This window comes from Rhodnius prolixus, unplaced genomic scaffold (assembly GCF_049639745.1).
Source record: "Rhodnius prolixus isolate KJV_2025 unplaced genomic scaffold, Rpr scaffold_6, whole genome shotgun sequence".
Taxonomy (NCBI): Eukaryota; Metazoa; Arthropoda; class Insecta; order Hemiptera; family Reduviidae; genus Rhodnius; species Rhodnius prolixus.
Genome location: NW_027411634.1, coordinates 3,402,446 through 3,423,285, shown reverse-complemented (window position 1 = coordinate 3,423,285; position 20,840 = coordinate 3,402,446). Strand labels below are relative to the sequence as shown.

Below are 20,840 nucleotides of genomic sequence, written 5' to 3'. Positions count from 1 at the left end.
CTTCTTACCAGATAATACTATGTGTACGTAAAACAAGTATTTAAAACGTTAAACAAGTATTTATATTTGAGAACGAACGAAGCCCAGAGAACTAAAGAGTAAACTTAAAAAAGACTTTACTTACCCTTGTCTAATCGACAAGAGAGGCGATGTAGAAGCGGACGCACTCGATCTGGTTCTTGAATGAGACGATGAAGGCATTACTCTGGTATGTACGGCAAGCGTGTCTTCAGATTTAGAAGGAGGCAATCTTGGTTGTTCCAGAAGGACGGCTGAAAGAGAAGATTTGTTATAATGTAAGTTGGTGTTCATAAAAAAAAAAATTGCATTTCTGCTACACTCGGGGATAGATAATTATTAATGGGAGAAGGGGCGGTCCTATTCCCCTAAAGCACCGCAGTCAAGAGGCTTTTCGGAAGATTATTCTAGCAGGAAAATCACCTGAAAATATTTATACGATATCTTAAAAGGGGCAAGGTACAGCTACAGAGTAAGCTGCTGAATCAGGCGCTGTTTTCGGAAAAATCTACAACAATTCAAAAACTAATAAAAGATTAAAAACAAAAAAGTACCACCGGCCGACCGATTCTGACCAAAACATTATTGTGGCATCCTCTGTCGAAACCTAAGCGAAATATCAAACTTCAACTTCAAGGAACATACTACTGGAAGATGTTTGTAGTATTTGAGCTACAGAGGATACAAAAACGCTGACTTTTTTTTTTAAATTTGTAAAAACCCCTTTTACGGGCTCTAGGGTCCTCAAAATGGGTATTTCTAGTAAAAATTCTAAATAGAAAATATTCAATATTACAGTACTTTCCTTACCTTGTAAGAGAAATTGAAAGTGTTACAGTGTATCTATTACTTAGTTGTCATAGGCTCCTTTTTTGTTTACATTGTACAATATAATTATAAACTTTTTATTTCCACGTTAAACGCAAAAACACGTCTAAAGATAAACCCAAAATTATTTACCTGGTGGTGAGACTGGTTTATTCTGTTGAGGAGCAGGCGGAGGAGGTCTAGATGTAAGTGGAGGCGTACTGGAGCCGGCAGTGCTCAAATGGTGTTCACTTCTGGAAAGTTCAGTGGTCGCCGCTCCTAATAGCCTAGTAACACCTGGACCTGGCCAAGATCCTCGAGATTTCACACCTTTTGCCTCAGGAGGTAGTAAGAGCTGTAAAGATTACAAAATCCAACTATATTTTTATAATATGATTGATTTTTTTTATCATGTAACTTAATCAAGTAGGAGATACGGACGGAATAGTCCTATTTAATGTTGATTAATTGAATGGTTTGTTCTCAAAAGAAAAATAAACAATTCTATCCAACTTACCCCATTGTGCGAACTGATACTCTCCCTAGATCGTCTTGGATGTAAGGCCAACAAATGTCGCATTATATTTGTTGGCGTTTGACTAACTTTATCCCTAGCAAATGTAAGCACATCCAGCAGCCAGCGTGCCTGTTTCCAAGCTGAGTTTAACTGTGTCTGCAATGCTTCTAATCTAGACAGCCTTTCCTTGGCTGCACTTACTTCACAACTCGAAAAAGCCTTTGTAAGAAATCCGAAAACACAATATAAGTAAACAAAATCAACAACCAAGAAAAAATAAGCGGAGATAAAACTTTTCTACGCACTAAAAACCTTCTTTTTCTTTAAATAAACATTCTCTTAAGTTTTAAGGCCCTTCGATGAACCCACAAGATATTGGTAGTACTTCTGCGTCCTTATGTTGTTGTAAAACAGAAGTACTGGAAATACTGAAAAATCTTCGTTTTTTTCTTTTATTGAGTGAACTTTAATGATTACTTTTCAGTATGTAACAGTATTTTTCCAGTATAGATCGTTAAATGAGTGAATTACAATTTGAAATTCGTGCCACATAGAAATTTAGTTAAATAAAAGGCTTTTGTAAGACTTTTGTTTACAATTAAGTAAACAAACCAAGCAGGCAGGAACTATTTCCCTAGCTGAATAGATTCTGTTTCGTAATTTAGCACTTTAACATTACCATAGAACTTAATTACGTGTACTTTTAATCAGATAGCTATAATTCTAGGCATGAACTATTTTCTTAAAATAACCATTTCTCTCTGACCCATTCAAAATGAAATAATTGAAAATAAGTATTTACCTCACGATGACTATGCTGAGCTAAAGCAGTGTCCAGTTCAATGATACAACTCAGCCTGGAGTATCGAGCTACTAGTTGCTTGTGGTAGGTTCCAAGATGCACCATTTCAAATACCTGAGAATTATTAGAAAGTTGTTAACAATCTGATGAATATATTTTTACATCTTCTTAGTAGGTAGGTAGCTTTATAAAGAGTTCTAATTAGATACTATTACACCAAGAGAAAGGGGTACTTTTCTAAGAGAAAGAGTGAAAAAGAAACATTTATTATACTTTGGGACTTAGGCCTCTAAAGAGTAACAAAAGGAATGAACACTTTTTATATATATAAAACCATAAACTCTCCGATTTCAAAGGAAATAAAATTAAATGTATAACGATAAATAAAAGAAATTTCAACTATTTACATTGTACAGCAATTAAATCTAATAAAAAAGTTAAAATTTACAAATTATACAATGCAACGTATACAATAATAGTAATCATAACTATTAATATTAATAAAGAGGAAAAATAAGGTATACTTTGGTTGAAACTTAAATAAATGTCCAAAGAAAAGTTTGAAACTAAACAGAGATTTAGTCAATAGAAATTAGGTAAGTCATCACACGGTCTAATAGTACCTAACAGTTTAAGAATTTTGATTTTTGACCGTTTTATGAGCCGGTCTAGAATCGTCAGTCCAAGTAGTTTCTTAAGCTCAGTGAAGTTTGAAACTTTAAACATGTCAAGCAGATATTTTGCAAGTTTTAGAGTCAAATAACTGATAAATGAAATTGGTAGTAAAGTACGTTCGTCGGTACTAAATATTGAGCCACTTTAAAATGTAATAGTTTGGGGCTAGAGGTTAGACTCTATTTATGTTTACAATGAACTGAATTCAGCCATTAAGTTTTGTATTCTGTTTAGATGTTAAGTCAGCGTTATTCAGGTAACAGTCACAGCAAAAAAGTGATAGTTGTTTACAGCGTGATACAGATCTATACAAAGCTTAATTGCTATAACGATTTGTTAATGCTATTAGATATCTTGCTAACGTGGCTATTCCAGAACAGATATGGTCACTTCTAAACATTTGGCAGACTAAGTTTTACTGACGATTTTCGTGAATTTTAGAGATACAATCTAAATTTATTGTAGTTACTTAGCTGTTACTGCCATTATGAGGAAGGGCAACAAGCGGAAAGAGGGGGAATAACTTACCTGAACTGGTAAGGGAATAAGATCTGGTCTCTGCAACAATACTTCTCCCTGACCAGGCGCTGAACAGGCAGATTCTGGAGGCGGCACAACTATCAGCAGGCTGACATCATTACTGACTTCAACAACTTCTGCATCGTATAATCTAAAAAATTGATTAAAATAAAATTATTATATAAATAATAAACAGGAGTTAATATTAATGAAAATCAATTAATTAATTTAAAGATTTACCTATGATTCTGACTTTGTTCATCTGACACCTGCATATAAGTCAGTAATCGGTTTGCAGTAGCCGCAACTTGTTCTACAAATGTACGTTGTTGTTCATTTTCCGAGAGTAGTTTTTCAGAGGATCCACATTTGTTTGTTAAACATTCCCATTCTTCACTAGATTAAAAAAAAACAAGTTTTTAATTCAATTATTTAGAAGAATATTTAAAATAAAATTATCTATTCAATTTCAGACTAAATTAAAGATTCAGAGTGTTACGATTTCAAGAAAATTGTAATTTCAACACACTATCAGAAAATCAAACAGAATCCCTGCTTTTTCGCAGCTGGCAGAAAATATGAAACTGTTACAGACCTCTTTTTTTCTTTTGATCGCAATCAAAATTGATGATTTAGGGGGATTTCTGCTTGGAGCCTTATAATTTTGGTGCACAAAATTGATTGAAACATAATACTTGTGATACTTGAAGGTACTTTAACCTGTATAGTCTGTTTGAAAAAGCATCATGATCAGTGGCAGTTCATCAAGAATCTATAAAGAGACGATGACTTTCATAATATTGCTTTTATTACGCTTAATGTCTGTGACACTGTGTATCAACTGTCGGCCAAATATTACTCCTCTGAACTGGCCGTGCATGCTGACTCCTTAAGAAATAGACTCCAAGACAGAGAAAGAAGTGATTATGAAGTGACCATGGCCCTTAGTCCATCAATGACTCTCCTTATCACTCCTATTATTGAATCTCCAAATACTTCCAAGATTCTACCCAGTTATTTAGATTATTTCTAGTGAGTATACTGGTTGTCGATGGGAAATTCTCGTTTATTATCAGCATCTTGTATCTTGTTGAAGTATATTTGGAAAATTTTTGTCAAAAATATAAAATGGAGCTATTTAACAATTATTTATACATGTTCAACTTACGCCGTAACATGGGGATTATCTCTTATCTTACAATGAGGCGGTACATTTGGTGCCTTCGCAGGAACTAATACTTGTAACAGATCTACAGAACTTCTCATTTTTAGGTAACCTAAATATAATCCTCTAGGTAGACGTATACTGCTCACCTGATGATAAGTGATCTGGTCCTACAAAAAAAGAGTCCAAAATTAATTTAAGAAAATAATAATATGATAAACCCAGAAAAAATAAAATAAATACGCCAAACTTACAGAAATGGATCCCATTAAAATATCACTAAGTGTTGCATCCGTGGCCATATTGTAAGCTCGTTTAGTTAGTTTTACCAAAGGTACCCAACGTGAATTGAGTACTGATACAGTTTTAGGAGAGCGTACATAATTGACAGTTGATATAACTATGGTGCCTTCAGCATCTCTTAATGGTTTATGATATAGTTGACCCAAGTCTTGAACACTTAAGGCTGTCTAAAAAAATAGGAAAACACAAAAAAAAACTTGAAAATTTGGTATTTTTATTTAAACTTTAGCTGTCGTAGCACGCATGTTTTTTAATATCCTGGTTCTGGTACGGTGGAAGCTATAACAGATCTTTTGGGACGCAACGTATTTGGCTTTTAGCCATTCCCGGGATTATATAATATACAAAATGTACGGTGTAAAAATAAAAAGTCTTTTGATTCATTAATGCAAAAAAAATGAGAGAAAATATCAATCTTTTCTGCCAATCATTTCCACGGACTACATACCTGCATTTGCGCAGCTGCTTGTAAAAGTTTTATCCTAAAGTGAATTGCTGGAGAACTAAGTGATTTTTCCATATCTTGTCTTAACCATTTAACATCATCCCAAGTACACGCAACCTGGATATTGTTTACAGAATTTAATTAAGAAGCTGTATAAAAAAAAAAAAAACAAGCCAAAAACAAAAGTTTATAGAATAATTAACACAAATAATTAAACACAAACCTTCAACAGCCAATGAAAATCGTGGTAAATAGAGCCTGGATAGGTTTCATCAACTTCTATTACAGGTAAAAAGTCTTCATTGGTTAACAATACTTTGTCTTCATTGTACAGCAAACAGGATAAATACACACCTCTGTAGATTTACAATAAAAATAATAATATTGTAATGAAAATATAAGTGAAATATTGAAGATATCAAAATATCAAAATGAAAAACAAATCTGGTGTGTACATCACGTGACCATCTCTTACTACTAATCGCGATATGTTAACCAGTTAAGCGTAAAATTTAGTTTTAAAAAACACCAGATCATTTTTCTCAAAAATCACTTATTATCGACTAAGGTGACCTCAAAACGGATATTTCTGGTAAAAACATCAAATTGGAATGCCATCATCGTAATAACTTTCTTAATTAATAAGAGTGAGTAAAAATTAATGTAAATAAAATTAGATTATAACCAAGAAAAGTTCAAAATAATTATTTTTATCCCAACCGTAAGCTTAATGCTTATTTTACCTTCTTAAATTTTTCTGAAACTTAGAAGCAGCTGTGAACAATTGTTTAATAGTAGTTTTCTTACGCCGTTCTGCTACAAAACTTTCTTGAATTGCTTTTATATCCGGTCGTCCGGTTCTTACTTCGCTAAACAACTTATCTAATTGTGCAATTCCTTCATTGCAAACTCTATCTTCTTTTTTGACAATATCTCTCCAACCTAGTGTAAAAATACAGAAAGGAGAAAATATTAATAAAATATATTAATTTTATAGAACAATTGGCGAATTTTTAAGAAATCTACACTTAAAAACAAAAAGAAAACAATTTAATAATCAATTGATATGATTCGATTAAGCACTATCGAGAGTTTAGAAAAATACCTTTGAAATCGAAACCTCCCGGGAACAAAGGTAGATTACAATCTACCAAAGATATTTACGTGTTTAATTGAAAACATTGAACCCATATTAATAATAATGAGGTATTGGAATTCTTGAGTTAAATCCACAACTACTCACATGGTCCAGAATCTTTCCGACCAGTCTTTGTTGTAATATGATCAGCTTTGCCCGCAAAGTATCTTATTTATTACGCAATAAGGGATGTTAACGAAATCAAATAGAATATAAAAAGTCTTCATCTACCTTCTGACAGAAATCTACAGAGAAGTTCCAGGTTACATATCTCCATGATGAGTTTTTTTCCTAAACCTATTTGTATTTTTAAGGAGGCCAACCGACAGAAAAATCAAATTTCTATCTCCTCCTCAGTTTTGTTTTCACACAAATTGGGCTTTCACAAAGTCTTTTACTATGTTTGATTCTTGGAGCAAGCAGCCTTTCTAGGGTAAATGCCAAATCTCTCTCCAAAGCACGTCCAGTGCTGTTGTTGGTTATTCCCGGGCAGATCTGAATGTGATAGATGCTCTTTTTTCTGGTCAGCTTATCAGTAACTAACTTGGTTACCCTAGATGACAGCATGACCCCGGCAATCACTCAAAGACTATTTTGATTAGAAAAAGTCGCCGTAGGAACTACCTACATTCCCTCCAAAAAAGAGGTTGTTTTACAAGCTACATGCACTTTTGACCTGTCTACACAAGAAAAGGTTAATCTCCATATCTACAATTTAAAGTAAGCGTACGTTGAACTCTGAGTTCATAGTTTAATGTCAAGATATTAATTGGGTACTTTAAAATAAATAAAAATAATAATAACTTACTTGAAGGAACAACAGAATGTGGAGTCGACGGTCTCGGAAGTCCCCAACCTCGAATATTTCCACAGCACACTCTAAAATAATATCTCTGGCCGTGTGTCAGTTCATCAATTTGGCACTCTTGCTGTTTTGGATCTAAAACTATTCGATAGCCACAAAGAGTGTGGAAATCACTTTCCGTACTCCATTCAACTGAAAAAATTTGAAAAAAATACATAATTAAATAAATTTTTGGGTCAATGTTAATATTAAGGAAATTTCTAACTTAACTTCCAAGTTTCTTGCTTTAAATACTTCGCATGTACATACATCGTTTGTTTAAAGAGTTTGAGGACTTCATTTTTTTAAAAAAAAGAAGAGCGGCTTCAATTGCAAGCTACTGACTGCTCATTATACCCATAGATGTCCTGCTTCCGTAGCTGGAAGTAACTCTAGAAGACTTTTCAAGAATCGCTATCAGTACCCATAGCGGTTTTCTTTTATTGTTTCAAATAGTTTTCTCGTTTCGTAGGTGATTTTTGAATATTTGTGTTCATGTCAAATACGCTTCCGCTGTTGTTCACACATACAAAACCCAAATTACATATCGTATATATTTATTCGTAAAATGCTCACTTAGATGCAAGTACATGTGAACAACTTAGTTCAGTAGATAAGTTTTTGACAGTTTCAAAAGTAGATTAAAATGTAAAATATCAGTATTGAGTAGAGAACAGTGTTATTAAACGTAAAGTCTAATCATAATTTAAATGCATAATTTAAATAACTTTCAAGAACCACGTTACCAAGGTTCTAATCTTGGCGTAGGCCAACCTCTTTTTGATTTAAGTGACTCCTGGATTATGTACAACAGTAAAATCTTCGAGTCAAGAAAGTTTTGCAAAAATAAATACATAAATAAAAAGAAAGCAAACAAACAGAAACTTCCGAAATGAAAACGTGGAATGATACGTTATTTTGAAGCCGCATCAGGGATTTTTCCGAATTTTCTTTCTGAAGCTATTTCAGAGAAATCTTATTTGCGTTATTTCAAAAGATCTCTGAAAGTGAGACGATGTTTTTCACATACCAAGAATGGAAATGGAAACCATCAGTTAATTTGGAACGTTCACGATATTAATTGTCTTACGCCCACTTTTGAAGCAATTTATACCACTTGTTGTACCTGGAATCATTGCCATGAGCGTTTGCAGACTCTCTGCTTTATCCCAAAACTCAAAATACATAGAAAGGAAACATTAAAACCATAAAATAAAAATCGCAGAGGGAACTGAAAGCGATTCCAGTCTTTCACAACTACTTCCGGCACATTCGTTATAGGATAGAGACTACTTTGAAGAGAATAATTATCAGAATCATTATCTTGATCAGACCTCCTAAATACATGTTATTTTGACTCAGAAAAAAACCAAAGTACTACTTACTTTTATACTTTGTACACGCAGCAGAATCTTGACTCTCTGGTTCTTGATATCTGACATTTACAGTATGACTTCCTGTAACATCTACTGCAACAAGAGATGGAGTATCGGGTGGTCCTAAAACAAGCACATAAAATACCTTCTTATAGAGAGCAGAAAACAAATAAAAATAAAAATTTATCATTGATTTTTAACAATAACTCATTTTCATCCATCTTCAGTTAGAGGAACAGTTTCAATAAGGTTTGAGTAGAGAATTTGACTTCCATTTACAGCTTCTCGCACACACTGGGATAAATGGGCTTTATAAAGAAGGTTAAATTATGTTTGGATGTATGACAGAACTTCAGAAGTGAAATTAAGATTACCTAATAACTTTTTTTTTTAGTGTAGTTAGACTTTCTTTTATTTTAACGATGATGTTAATTACTAATTACTGGGCCATTCTGTTGAAGAATGACTCACTGGATTCAATCTTATGTCTGCCACGACCATTTCCAGGTACTAATTGAATTCTACAGGAAACAGCGGATCATTTTGTCTCAAACATCTTTTCTGGGTAAGAGACGAAGTTTTGCACTTAAAAGTTTGTACTTGTCCAGGTTAAATTCTCCAATCGGACTAATTTTCTCGGCATCTATAAGGCTTTAAAGGACTAAGATCTAACTAATAGTCGTAAATCTTCACGCACGTTACCCATAACGCAGGTTACACGTAACGTGATCTAGTACAGCACATCTTGACCTTTCTTTACGCGCACTGATATTCCCACAATAAACATTTAGTTAAATAAAATTTATAAGATATTTGAAAGTATAAATTAAACTTACTCGCTTGAGTGAATCCTAATATCATATTTGAAAGTCCTTTGGACCTTCGTTGCCAAAGGCTGAAATTTCTAGAATCCTGTCCAGCTAGTTCACATATCCTTTGTTCAGCTTCACAACTTAATTTCCTTAGATGACTTAGTAAATTATCACCGCTGGAAACTGCAATAAACGATAAACATTAATATCTAATATTATTAATTGGGGAGGCGAAAAAATAAGTTACTTTCTCCAAGACGAAACTTGATTTTTTGTGACTTAATGTGAACAATGATTTGGTAAGGGATAAATCTTCCTTTAAGTAAGCTTGATAGAGGAAATTTACAAGCTGTTTTCGGCTATAGATTTTCCAAGGATTTTATCCAGAACTTATTTAGTTATTTAGATTGAGAGCTTATGATAGAACAAGTTTTACAGTATAATTAGAAAATCACTACGAACAAAACCTATTCAGAAAAGAATATAATCTTCCTACGCTACTTGTATTAGACTTTAGGTCAGTAAAAATGTTTCAATTTTGTTCTTTACAAGGGATTATGTTCTATAGAATGTCCTTACTCTGGCCTTTTCCTGATGAATTTTATGGATAGAAAATTCTTCTACAAGATATAATACTTACACTCATTTCCTTCCTGAGCTCCGAATGAAATCAACATTTTGATTAAAGACTTATTATTGCTCAAAACAGCAACGTCTAGAGGTGATAGCCCATCGCTGTTCACTCTGTAAACAAGTAAAATACAAACCATCTTAGATAGTCATAAAACAACAATAAATATAGCAAACATTCAGATTTAAATGTCTGTTTTGAATAAAATTTATGCAGAATTATAATGCAAAGACTCTCTAGCCGACAGATAAACAAACAAGACCCGTTTGGATTAATTTAAACAGCCTAACTTAACTATTTAAATCCACTGCAACTTAATTTCCGTTGAATATGGATGTTGAATTTGTGTGCTTCCACAACTAAGCACAGCTCTGAATTTTAAGTGAGGTGAGTTTGTCGCTTTTTCATTTCAGTCTTAGAATTTTTAATTTCCAAGAGACAAACTTACAGATAATTTTCTTCGTTCATTTAGCATTTAACTAAAGCTACATGTATTTACAAAAAAAAAAAAAAACCAAGAAGATAGAGAAAATATGTTGGCTAGCACTCAATTCACGATCTAGATTTTCTCTCCTCAGAAAATTCGATTAAAAGAAATGCAACTTAGGGCCAGCTCTGTATCTTTGTACAGGGAACAAAGAATTAGCCAAATTTAACTGTTCACATAAACTAACCCTAATTAGAAATAGAAAGACAGTTATTAAAGCAGATCTTCTAGAATGGTTTAACTCCAGGGGGGCGCATCAATTCTTAAAAGTATTCACTTCATTTAAGGATACAAAAGAAACGATGTATGGGATAAGATTAAACTTCCCTTCATGCAATATTAAATTAATCCGTACTGAGATTTCCGTTCGTAGTTTTAGTAAGTCAGGAAGGTGGTTTGAAGAGAATGTACATTAAAATAAATGTTCAATTAATACCTAATCGAAGTATTACAAAATAAAAGAAACGCAAAAGAGCTAAAACTGTATTAGCAAGAACTATGTTAAATATAAGATTGAAAAGATTGGATGTCAATCAAGTTTTATCACTAAAGACGTAAACGTATTAAAAGGCACATTAATGAAACTTTATCATGATAAATAGTTTTGCTAAAAACCAGTTATTAAATATCTTACGTTCGAAAATTGGTTTAAGATTGCGGTATTCGTACCACTTCAGAAAATGTTAACAGCAACTCTCACCGTTCAAGACAAAAAAAAAATGTAAAGGAAAAAGTTCATTCTTAAATTTACATAATGTTATTCATTGTTATTTGCTTACCCATTTACGTCAACATCTGTAGATTCTAAAATAGTCTTGGCTTTATCAGCATGGCCATGTTCAACAGCAGCAAATAATGCTGCAACAAATAAAAGAACATAATGAACTTATGGTCTTAACTAAACATTTTATGCACTTAGTACAAGTTGTATATGTCATGATCAATTTTCTACTATATAAATAAAATGTATAGACGTTCTGAAGCAGCCAAGGTACTTAAGTATTGGAATAAAGTCTTTCTTCATCTCTAGTGGTCTATCAAAAGACTTTTTGTTCCTCTTAATCATACTCTGCACCAAACTTTCACACGAGGTACTTATTTTTCTCAAGGTCCTAACAATTTTTTTTAAAATTCCTAACATTTCAATAATATTTACTTCTTATCATCACTATACTGTTTGTGAAACCTTCCATTATGGTAAAATTTAACCTTAAAGGAAAGCCTACATTAACAACTTCCCGAAAATGCCCCGAATACGAATGTTTATTTAAAAATAATAAAAAGTAAAAGCTATAATACTATAGTATACTTAATGCACGAAGTTTACTAAAAATCCTAGGGGGTATTATTACTTTTAAAATTCTTTAAAAAGTGAATGAGTGACACCGTTAATGAAAAATTAATGAGATATACGAGTATGTATTTTTATTTACTCTGTTTTATGACTGGGAGAGCTAATTTTAGACTGACATGCCCAGTAGTGTGAACATCGATAATTTGTTTTTTTATCTTGTTTTGTATTACTTTATGAACTTGATAACTTCTGTAATTGTTGATTTAGTAGGTGCAATGACTATCAACAAGTTGGAGATAGTACAGATCCCCATGTAAGTCCCTAGCTTCTTCTATGGGAAAGGAGATACACTGCTTTTATAAGAAATAAACCTTTGCGATAAAAGAGAACAAATAGCCAAAAAAAAAACTTGTTACCAACTCTAAATGCCAAATGTTTTGATAGTTACACCTAACTCAATCAAAAGCTTGTTTAAAATAATTTTTTTTTATCTCAAATGAATTTAAAACAAACCAAACATGAACGGAATTGAATCTAGTTTCATTCGATCAACTTCCACCATATCCCTTTTCTATCAGATTTCCTTTATTTGGATCATGCTGGTACTTTTCTTGCCAAAAAAAAAGGCTATGTAAGGAGATCCAATTTTCATGTTTAACCTTCAGCTTATTTACATGCGATAAGGGGCGCATATACCACTAGGTTTGTTTCTCGCTTGAGTGGTCGCAAGTTTTCTCATTGTTTACTATCTCAAAGTACTGTAAACAATGTTTTATTTGTTCTTTCCACAGCACATCTAAAAGAAAAGACGATTTTTTTTTTCTTCATTTAATAAGAATATTTCCGATAAAACGTGTTTATTTACAGAGAAGTTGACTTAGATATGTTTCTAGGAAGATTGGTGAGAAAGCTTTTGTTCACCGCGACCCAGTAGGTCTATTTAGTAGACTCAGGAGTCTGGTGATAGGCAAAGTATGAAGTGAGATTTTCCTTCTTCGAAGAGTCGTTTCATGATTTGTAAAACCGTTCACACTAATACTAAGCGTGCAGTGCGTTTCATCTTTCTTCCTGACAGTACCTACACCTATAATTGTAACGCAAATCGTTGAAAATGTGCAAAATCAAAAAAGCCGATTATAGGGCTAAACGGCCTACAAGTCTTAAAGTCTAGAGATAAATGCAATTTATGATTTAAAGTGAGTGAATTTAAGAAAGGCACTTTAAAGACAATATTTTCTTCTTAAAATTGTTTCTCAAATAACTGTCTAATATAATGTCTTCTTTATCCATTATTTACCAAAAATTGGACATGATCAATACTGTCTATAAATAAAGCACCAACCGCATTATGTAAATTCACAAAACTTTATCTCACTAAGTACAGAGAAAAAGAACGAAACAAAAAACCGTTGACAACAAATTAAGGAGATACAAGATTAATATAAAAATAATAACAATAACAAAAAAACTTCAGTTTTTTTAGTTTGTACAAAAGTCAAAAAGACTTCTCAAGTAGTGCTGTTTCCTATCCTTAAGAACAGTAGTAGCCATAAATTTGAAACATGATCCTGCATGCGATTTTTCCAATCGCATGCATTCAACCAATTTTCCAGAGCATTTAGCTTTCCTTCATTGAATGGTTGACGACACCGCAACTCTACAATGATACTGAATGTCGATGTTATGAGCTTAGGTTTAAATAAAGCTTCTTGTCGAAAGTGTTTTTCTCCTTTTTAATTGTGAAGTTGCTTATTGATTTGTGTCTGGAAATAATGGTAAGTTTTTTCCGAAAGTAATAAAATATAAATACCCCTATTCTGATGCCATCATGACGTGAAAGGTTTTAAAAAGTATATTTAATGAAACATCATAAAATAACTGAGTTTCCCTAAAATTTTATTTAAAAAAGGCAATCCCAGATAATTTTTTTTTTTAAAGACCAAACCAAAGCTAAGTTCAGTTACGGTCAAGGGCTAAAGCCGTACTCGTTAATTAACGAAAAAAATACACACTAATTTTCAGAATTTTCAATAATGTGAAGCAGCTGTTTAAAAAAAGTAGAAACATGTAATTAGCTAAGAAAACCTAACGATTAAAGTACTACAATCAATAAGTTGTTGAGCAGACAGACTTGCTGAAATATATATATATATATTTCTGCATTTTTAACGATTCTTCAAATAACTTGAGCAGAAATTATATAAAAATCTTAAAACGAAAAACAATTCTTAGAAATAATTAAAAGGCTACCAAGCGTTGAAAATATGAGCTCTACTTGTTAGAAGTACTCTGTCCAGTTTTTTCATTATTGCCAACTCAATTTATAGACGTACAATAATTTCAAATATGAAACAATCTGGGGATGAATGGAAGGGCCCGGCCATTAGAGTTGTATAAAAGTAGAGTGATTATGTCAGAACTAATTAACAAGTTCGTTTACTGTTCTAATCTAATCTTATGCTGTTTTACAGATTAAATCTAACAACTTCTTTGCTATTCCCAATGACTAATTGTTATTGCTCTAACAAAATGAACAACGCTGGTCTTAATCATTTTCCTATTTGGGCCGAGAGTATATTTGCCAAAGAACTTATTCATATATATTCGTTTATCTAAAGAATAAACAAGTAATTTTCATTTATCGTTCGATTTCAATCCATCGCAAGCACGCATGTTTATTGGATCCTTGCCCAGTTCCAGGTTTTCATCTAACATCAAAGGTAGATTCATCCGTTTGGTGTAGAGAATTCGACTTTACTTCCGTCTCAGTCTCGTACTACAATATAGTTCATAAAATTAACAATAATACACCCTTTTAAATATGCACAAGGAAAACAAGTAATCTAAAATGTGGAATATTTAAAAATAAAAAGCATGGAATTAGAGAGAAATAAAGGAAAATAAAGCGTTTTTGTTTTTTTATATCAGCTTGATTTGCTTTCAAGTCACGGACACAAAAAATATTCAATGTTAAAATTTACTACCATTACGTGAGATTAATGGTATATAATATACACTATACATGTACATTAAAACTTGCATAGTGCTTTTTATTTTTATTTTTTTAAATTTTTTAGATTTCATTAAAAACCTTTTTAAATATAATTACTGAATTTTAAAGTAAATGTATACTTTTTTCATTTATTTATTGTTGCGAGTAGTAAAAAAAAACAAGTAAAAAAGTTTACGTGAATTTAAAAAATGTTATAGATAATACAAAAAACTGGTTCGGGAAACCAAGGGAAGTTTTCTGCAAGGCGGAAAACCATACAACAGAACAGATACTATGGAGACTAGGCGTCAGTGAATTAATTGATTAAAAGACTGTCATGTTTTATCGAGGATTGTTGGGAATGCCCTGGCCATCTTAAGGACCTGGGCAGTATGCAGTTCCCTATTTTGGGTACATGTCGAGGCATGTAAGGACAGAAAGGGTGGATGCCCTTTATTGCAAGGCACTTTTTTTCTGGAACACTGCAGGTGATTTATCAGATCTGAGGCGATATTATGGTCCACTACAAACAAGTAAAAGTAAAACCACTAACGATGTATTATTAAAACTATATAATCCTACCGGTCAGTTGTATTTAGATGATAATGGTATTGCCAAACACAACTACGAGGGGGTACCCAAAAATAACCGGAATCGCGTTGCCACGCATGGAGCTTATGTAGTACGCATTTCTGCCGCTAGACGTGTATAGCGCAATTCCTTGCCAGTTCAGTCCTGCCTGTGTTGTCTGCCTGGCTTGTTCTGTTCATCTGCAGTGATTGTTTTTACCAGCGCTGTTTTGTTCTTTTTTCGTTTTTTATGATGGCAAGTTTAAGTGAACAACGTGCAGCTCTGAAATTTTGTTTTCTACTCGGCAAAAATGCTGCTGAAAGTGTTTTAATGTTGAAAACAGCTTACAAAGATGATGCTATGGGAAAAACTCAAGTATACGAGTGGTTTACTCGGTTTGAAAATGGCGACATGTCGATTGATGACAAACCTCGTTCTGGACGTCCATCAAACGAAAATGTTGAAAAAATTCGAGAGCTGGTGTTCACAGACCGTCGACAGACAATTGATCAACTGTCAGAGAGTAGTGGGTTATCTTGGAGCTCGGTTCAGCGAATTTTAACGGAAGATTTGGGGATGAAAAGGGTTGCTGCCAAGTTTGTTCCTCGAGTTCTGACTGACAATCAAAAAGAACATCGAGTTGAAACATGTCGTGCTTTGAAACAACAGCTTGAAACTGATCCAGACTTTCTGTCAAAGGTCATTACTGGTGATGAGTCATGGTGCTATGGTTATGACCCAGAAACAAAGCAACAGTCGAGCCAATGGAAGACGTCATCTTCACCCCGACCAAAAAAATGTCGTCAAGTCAAGTCAAACATCAAAACAATGCTGATTTGCTTTTTTGATGCCAAAGGCGTAGTCCATTCAGAGTTTGTCCCCCCAGGTCAGACCGTCAATCAAACCTTGTATTTGGAAGTTTTGAAAAGATTGCGCAATAGTGTTCGCCAAAAAAGACCCGATTTGTGGCAAACAGGAGACTGGTTCTTCCACCACGACAATGCACCTGCACACACAGCCATCTCTGTTACACAGTTTTTGGCTAAAAATGGCATGGTTCCGCTGCCCCACGCACCTTACTCGCCTGACCTGGCTCCGTGCGACTTTTTCTTATTTCCACGCATGAAAAAGGGCATGAAAGGTCACTGATTTGACAACATTGAAGAGGTCAAGAAAAAAACGAAGAAGGAGCTGTCAGCCATTTCTAAAGATGACTACAAAAAATGTTTCGAACAGTGGAAGCACCGGTGGGACAAATGAATTAGTTGTAATGGAGAGTATTTTGAAGGGGATAAGGTTGTTCTGTAAAAAATTTGTAAATAAATAGCTTTTAAAAAATAATTCCGTTTTTTTTTGGGTACCCCCTCGTATAGTGCAACTTTCAATATCTAGCAATGATAACGGCAGAAGATAAACTGTAATGAAGAAGATAATGGCAGCTAAACTGCTCACATTAATCTAAATTTCAGGGAAGGGATTAGCTATGAGGTTAGCATACTGGACTCCCACGCGGAGGCCCCGGGTTCGAATCCAGCAGCTGACCCTTAGATTTTCTCTTCCTAGGAGCTTCTTACAGCTCACTGTCCGGTGATGGACAGTGTTGTCTGAAACGAGAGAACACTGTCCGGAAGCCGGCAGTGCACTGGAAAAAGCTCCGGGCGCTAATAACCTCAGCTGTTGATGCGCCAAAAAAAAAAAAAAAAAAAATAAAATAAAAAATAATCTGAATTCAACTTTCAATAACTCCATCAACATTCGTATGATTATTATGAAATCATTATTAAAACTATATAATCCTACCGGCCAATTGTATAAGGGTTGATCGTCAAAAAATGCACAAAAAAGCGTAACGTTGAAAAATACCTAACTTTGACAATTTGTTTTATCTTTTTTCTACAGACTATAGATCATATCAGTCTCTTTGTACATTAAACTAACGATTTATTAATTTAGGAGATAATGGTATTGCCAAACACAACTATAGTGCAACTTTCAATATCTAGCAATGATAACGGCAGAAGATAAACTGTAATGAAGAAGATAATGGCAGCTAAACTGCTCACATTAATCTGAATTCAACTTTCAATAACTCCATCAACATTCTTATGATTATTATGAAATCATTATTAAAACTATATAATCCTACCGGTCAGTTGTATAAGGGTTGATCGTCAAAAAATGCCCGAAAAAGCGTAACACTGAAAAACACCCAACTTTGACAATTTGTTTTATCTTTTTTCTACAGACTATAGATCATATCAGTCTCTTTGTACATTAAACTAACGATTTATTAATTTAGGAGATAATGGCAGCTAAGTTTTTCACTTTTCTGAACATTATATTCTCCTAACATAGGTAAAAAAAAATACACTTTCATTAAAATACTTTAAATAAAAGAGCTAAGATAAATGAAATTCTGTGAATACATTATCTCTCATTATGTGGGGGTAAGATAAATTATACTGAGCATACTTTACTTCCAATTAAGGAGTGTAATTAAAAAATTTGGAAATTTTGAATCGAATGACAACAAATTCATAAAAATAGGTTCATTCATTTAGGCGCTACGTTGTTTTTACAAAACAATGTAACAACAACCATAAGAACGACTTTTGAAAATATCTTTTTAGCCCACTTTTGGCAACGTTATTCTCGAAATTTGGTTTGACCCGCGATTGTGAAAAAATTACTTTTATAAACGTGGAGAAGCTCTTTATTTTAAAGTAAATTTGGGAATTTATAGCGAAAGAAGAAAACAATTTTCAAGTTGGTTGTTAATGAAACATTAGGCTTTGTCATGCAATGTTTGACAATCAACTGTCCTATGCCAGCAAGTTTGAAATCATGTTGAAGGGGCTCGACTGGCACTAGTAAGAGGGTACAATATATCTTGAAAGGTCACAATGCACTATCGTATCCCGAAAAAAAAATTCTAAACTTCACTTTGCATATTCTACGCCAGCAGTTCACAACCAGCATATCACAACCCAGCAAAAATTACACTACTTTAAATTCTTTTGCAGATAATACCTGTGCCAAACGTTTCCTTCTGTGAACATGATCACACGTTTCTTCGAAAGTTACCTCTTCTATTTATACGAATACAAGGCATACAATGCAGTAGTCCTTAGGTCTTACCGACAAATTTCGTCCAAAATGATTTCAAATTTTAGCAGAAATAGCAGTCTCGTTTATAATAATTAGCTATGAAGGCAGGTAAAACTGGCTAGCTACTCCTGTCTTGCATTATCCAACATACATCTAGTCAGTTGATGAGATGGGGGTTGAGATAACCAGCATTTGAAAATTTATATAAAATCCACAACCGTTTTAAATAATAAATACAATCAGAAAACTTACCAGTAAGATGTATATCAATTGGTGGTAATTTTTTATTTCTATCCAGTCGACCTACTTCCATAGCACCATTGTTTTCGACCGTACTCTCTGATAGAAACAAAAAAAATAAATAAATAAATAAAATGAAAATAAATAAAAAAAAGCAAACACAAAAATAAATAAATGAAATAAAAATAAAATAAATGCATCATTGACTCTTTGATCGTATCCTTAACAGCGTGAAATAATAATAATAGTTCTCACTCTTAGCTCACTCAAGTGAAATTCTAACCAGGGACGGGTGGCGTTGGTTAGCACACATTTCTTAGCTATACTTATTTAGGATCTAAGCGAAATTGAGGGAGTTCCGCAGCGCCAATAGACAAACAGGTCATAACAGTATATTGAGGGTACACTTTCGACGTCACGCACCTCTTTAGCCACGTATTTCCCCCATTTAAAAGAGCTTTTAAACTACGAAGCTGTACATTTATCATGTACCTAAAATTTAAATGACTTGCATTTGAAACAATAATGCGATGGTTTCCACTATTACCTCCTACAACGCAGTTCTGCAGCCGCCACAGGAAATAGTCTTATTTGCATCAACATCTCCCCTATTTGCCACCTAGGTATCTGCTCCCAAGAGTTCCCAAAAGTCTCTTCCTTAGACAAAACAAAATCTACATTAGCTAAACTTAATAAATTTACTTACTTACTTACTTAGCCTAAAACGTCCTACAATGACTATATAAACGAACTTAATGAACCAAATTCTAACTATGTAGGATAATTCGAAAAAGGAATTATCAAAATTTAAGGAAAAGAAAAGAGACCAAGTTATATTTCCGTTCACAAGTTCTAACACAAACATTTTAAGATGAACTTAGTTCAGTAGATCTAGAGATTATTATGAATCAGATGAAATTAATTACTCGCTTGTCTTTGGTCAGTATAATTTTCAACTAGATTTTCTCAAGGCTCAAGATGCGAATACTTAATAATAAGTTTTACTTAATTTTTCGGCAAAAAAAATAGGTTACCTCACTCTGACTTTCATTATTACTATACTTCTACAGTGAATTGGATAAACTTCGAAGACTTCAATTTTCAATCAATACTTCAATAGCACAATTAAATTTATGGTAAGCATGTACATGGAATTTTCTGAAAAACAACATATATCAACCATTAAAACGAAAGAAAAGTTGATTAGAACCCATTAATACTTTATCAATTATTAATCAATCCAATCAATTATCTTCTTTATCAATTATTTTATTAATCCAAGCTACAAAAAATACCTAGTGAATTCCATATTTTTTTTGTACTTTGTGCGGTATAGAATTTCACAAAAAACTGTTTTAACAGTACAACAAAGTATGCTTCTTATTTGTTATTATATTAATTTTTTAAAATGATTGATTAAACTTATTTCAAACTGTGGGGCAATGTTATGTCACAATTTGTTGAGCTAACAAACATAGATTGAGACTTAAAAGTGAAGTCTCAATAACAAGCTTTAATAAGGGACTCTGATCATTGTTAAAACTAATAAATGAACAAAAATTACCAGTTAATCCATCAGTACAACTTAGGCATATCTCATACCTTCATTTGTCCTGAAAAGTGGAATAATATTTTCTTGGTAAATTCTTATGACTTAGACTTGGCATGACGTTCTTGCTTCCACGTAAGCATTTGAAAGTTCTGTTGCTTATTATCCGGAGTACTTATACTATCACCATTAGATGATTCCTTATATCAATTAAAAGGCAGACTATTTCCTATAACGTCAGTATTGCTAACAATGCCTGCAAGTTTTGAAATTTCATTTTTATAATGTTTTTTTTCTTCTACTAATTATCTTTTAAAACTTCGCCACGAATTTATTTGATTAAATAACTTTTCTTGTAAAACCAAGTTAAACAATCTATTTCCATTAATTGAAGTTTTTTCCCCAAAGAAGTTCGTGATCGCTTTACTAATAATAATTCCCATTTTGTACTCTTAGTAGAAATAAAACACAATGTGGTAGTTCCTCTTAAAGTTGAAGTACCAAGTTAATAACCCTTTACTGTCTCTACTTTGCTGATGCTACCTTAC

At 33.0% G+C, this 20,840-nt stretch overlaps 1 protein-coding gene across 19 annotated transcripts in view; it reads right to left on the bottom strand.

The window, feature by feature from the left end:
- The window catches only part of wake (ankyrin repeat and fibronectin type III domain containing protein wide awake), a 532,593-nt gene that overhangs the window by 6,170 nt on the left and 505,583 nt on the right, over positions 1-20,840 (bottom strand). For 16 of the 19 annotated variants that reach the window (XR_012461712.1, XR_012461711.1, XR_012461714.1 and 13 more), the window contains 17 exons: positions 18,756-18,842; positions 11,319-11,397; positions 10,062-10,165; positions 9,446-9,604; positions 8,619-8,732; positions 7,198-7,386; positions 5,995-6,193; positions 5,475-5,607; positions 5,255-5,368; positions 4,758-4,973; positions 4,507-4,673; positions 3,579-3,734; positions 3,348-3,489; positions 2,145-2,258; positions 1,343-1,561; positions 979-1,180; positions 125-272 (listed from right to left, as the gene is read on the bottom strand). Coding sequence is in view for 14 of the 19 variants with exons in the window: in XM_074139711.1 (XP_073995812.1) it covers positions 125-272; positions 979-1,180; positions 1,343-1,561; positions 2,145-2,258; positions 3,348-3,489; positions 3,579-3,734; positions 4,507-4,673; positions 4,758-4,973; positions 5,255-5,368; positions 5,475-5,607; positions 5,995-6,193; positions 7,198-7,386; positions 8,619-8,732; positions 9,446-9,604; positions 10,062-10,165; positions 11,319-11,397; positions 18,756-18,842 (2,542 nt within the window). In the remaining 5 variants the exon portion in view is untranslated. Of the gene's footprint in view, positions 1-124; positions 273-978; positions 1,181-1,342; positions 1,562-2,144; positions 2,259-3,347; positions 3,490-3,578; positions 3,735-4,506; positions 4,674-4,757; positions 4,974-5,254; positions 5,369-5,474; positions 5,608-5,994; positions 6,194-7,197; positions 7,387-8,618; positions 8,733-9,445; positions 9,605-10,061; positions 10,166-11,318; positions 11,398-18,755; positions 18,845-19,290; positions 19,401-19,777; positions 19,902-20,345; positions 20,787-20,840 lie in introns of those variants that run through there. The other 3 variants (XM_074139721.1, XM_074139722.1, XM_074139723.1) reach the window with 3 other exon arrangements.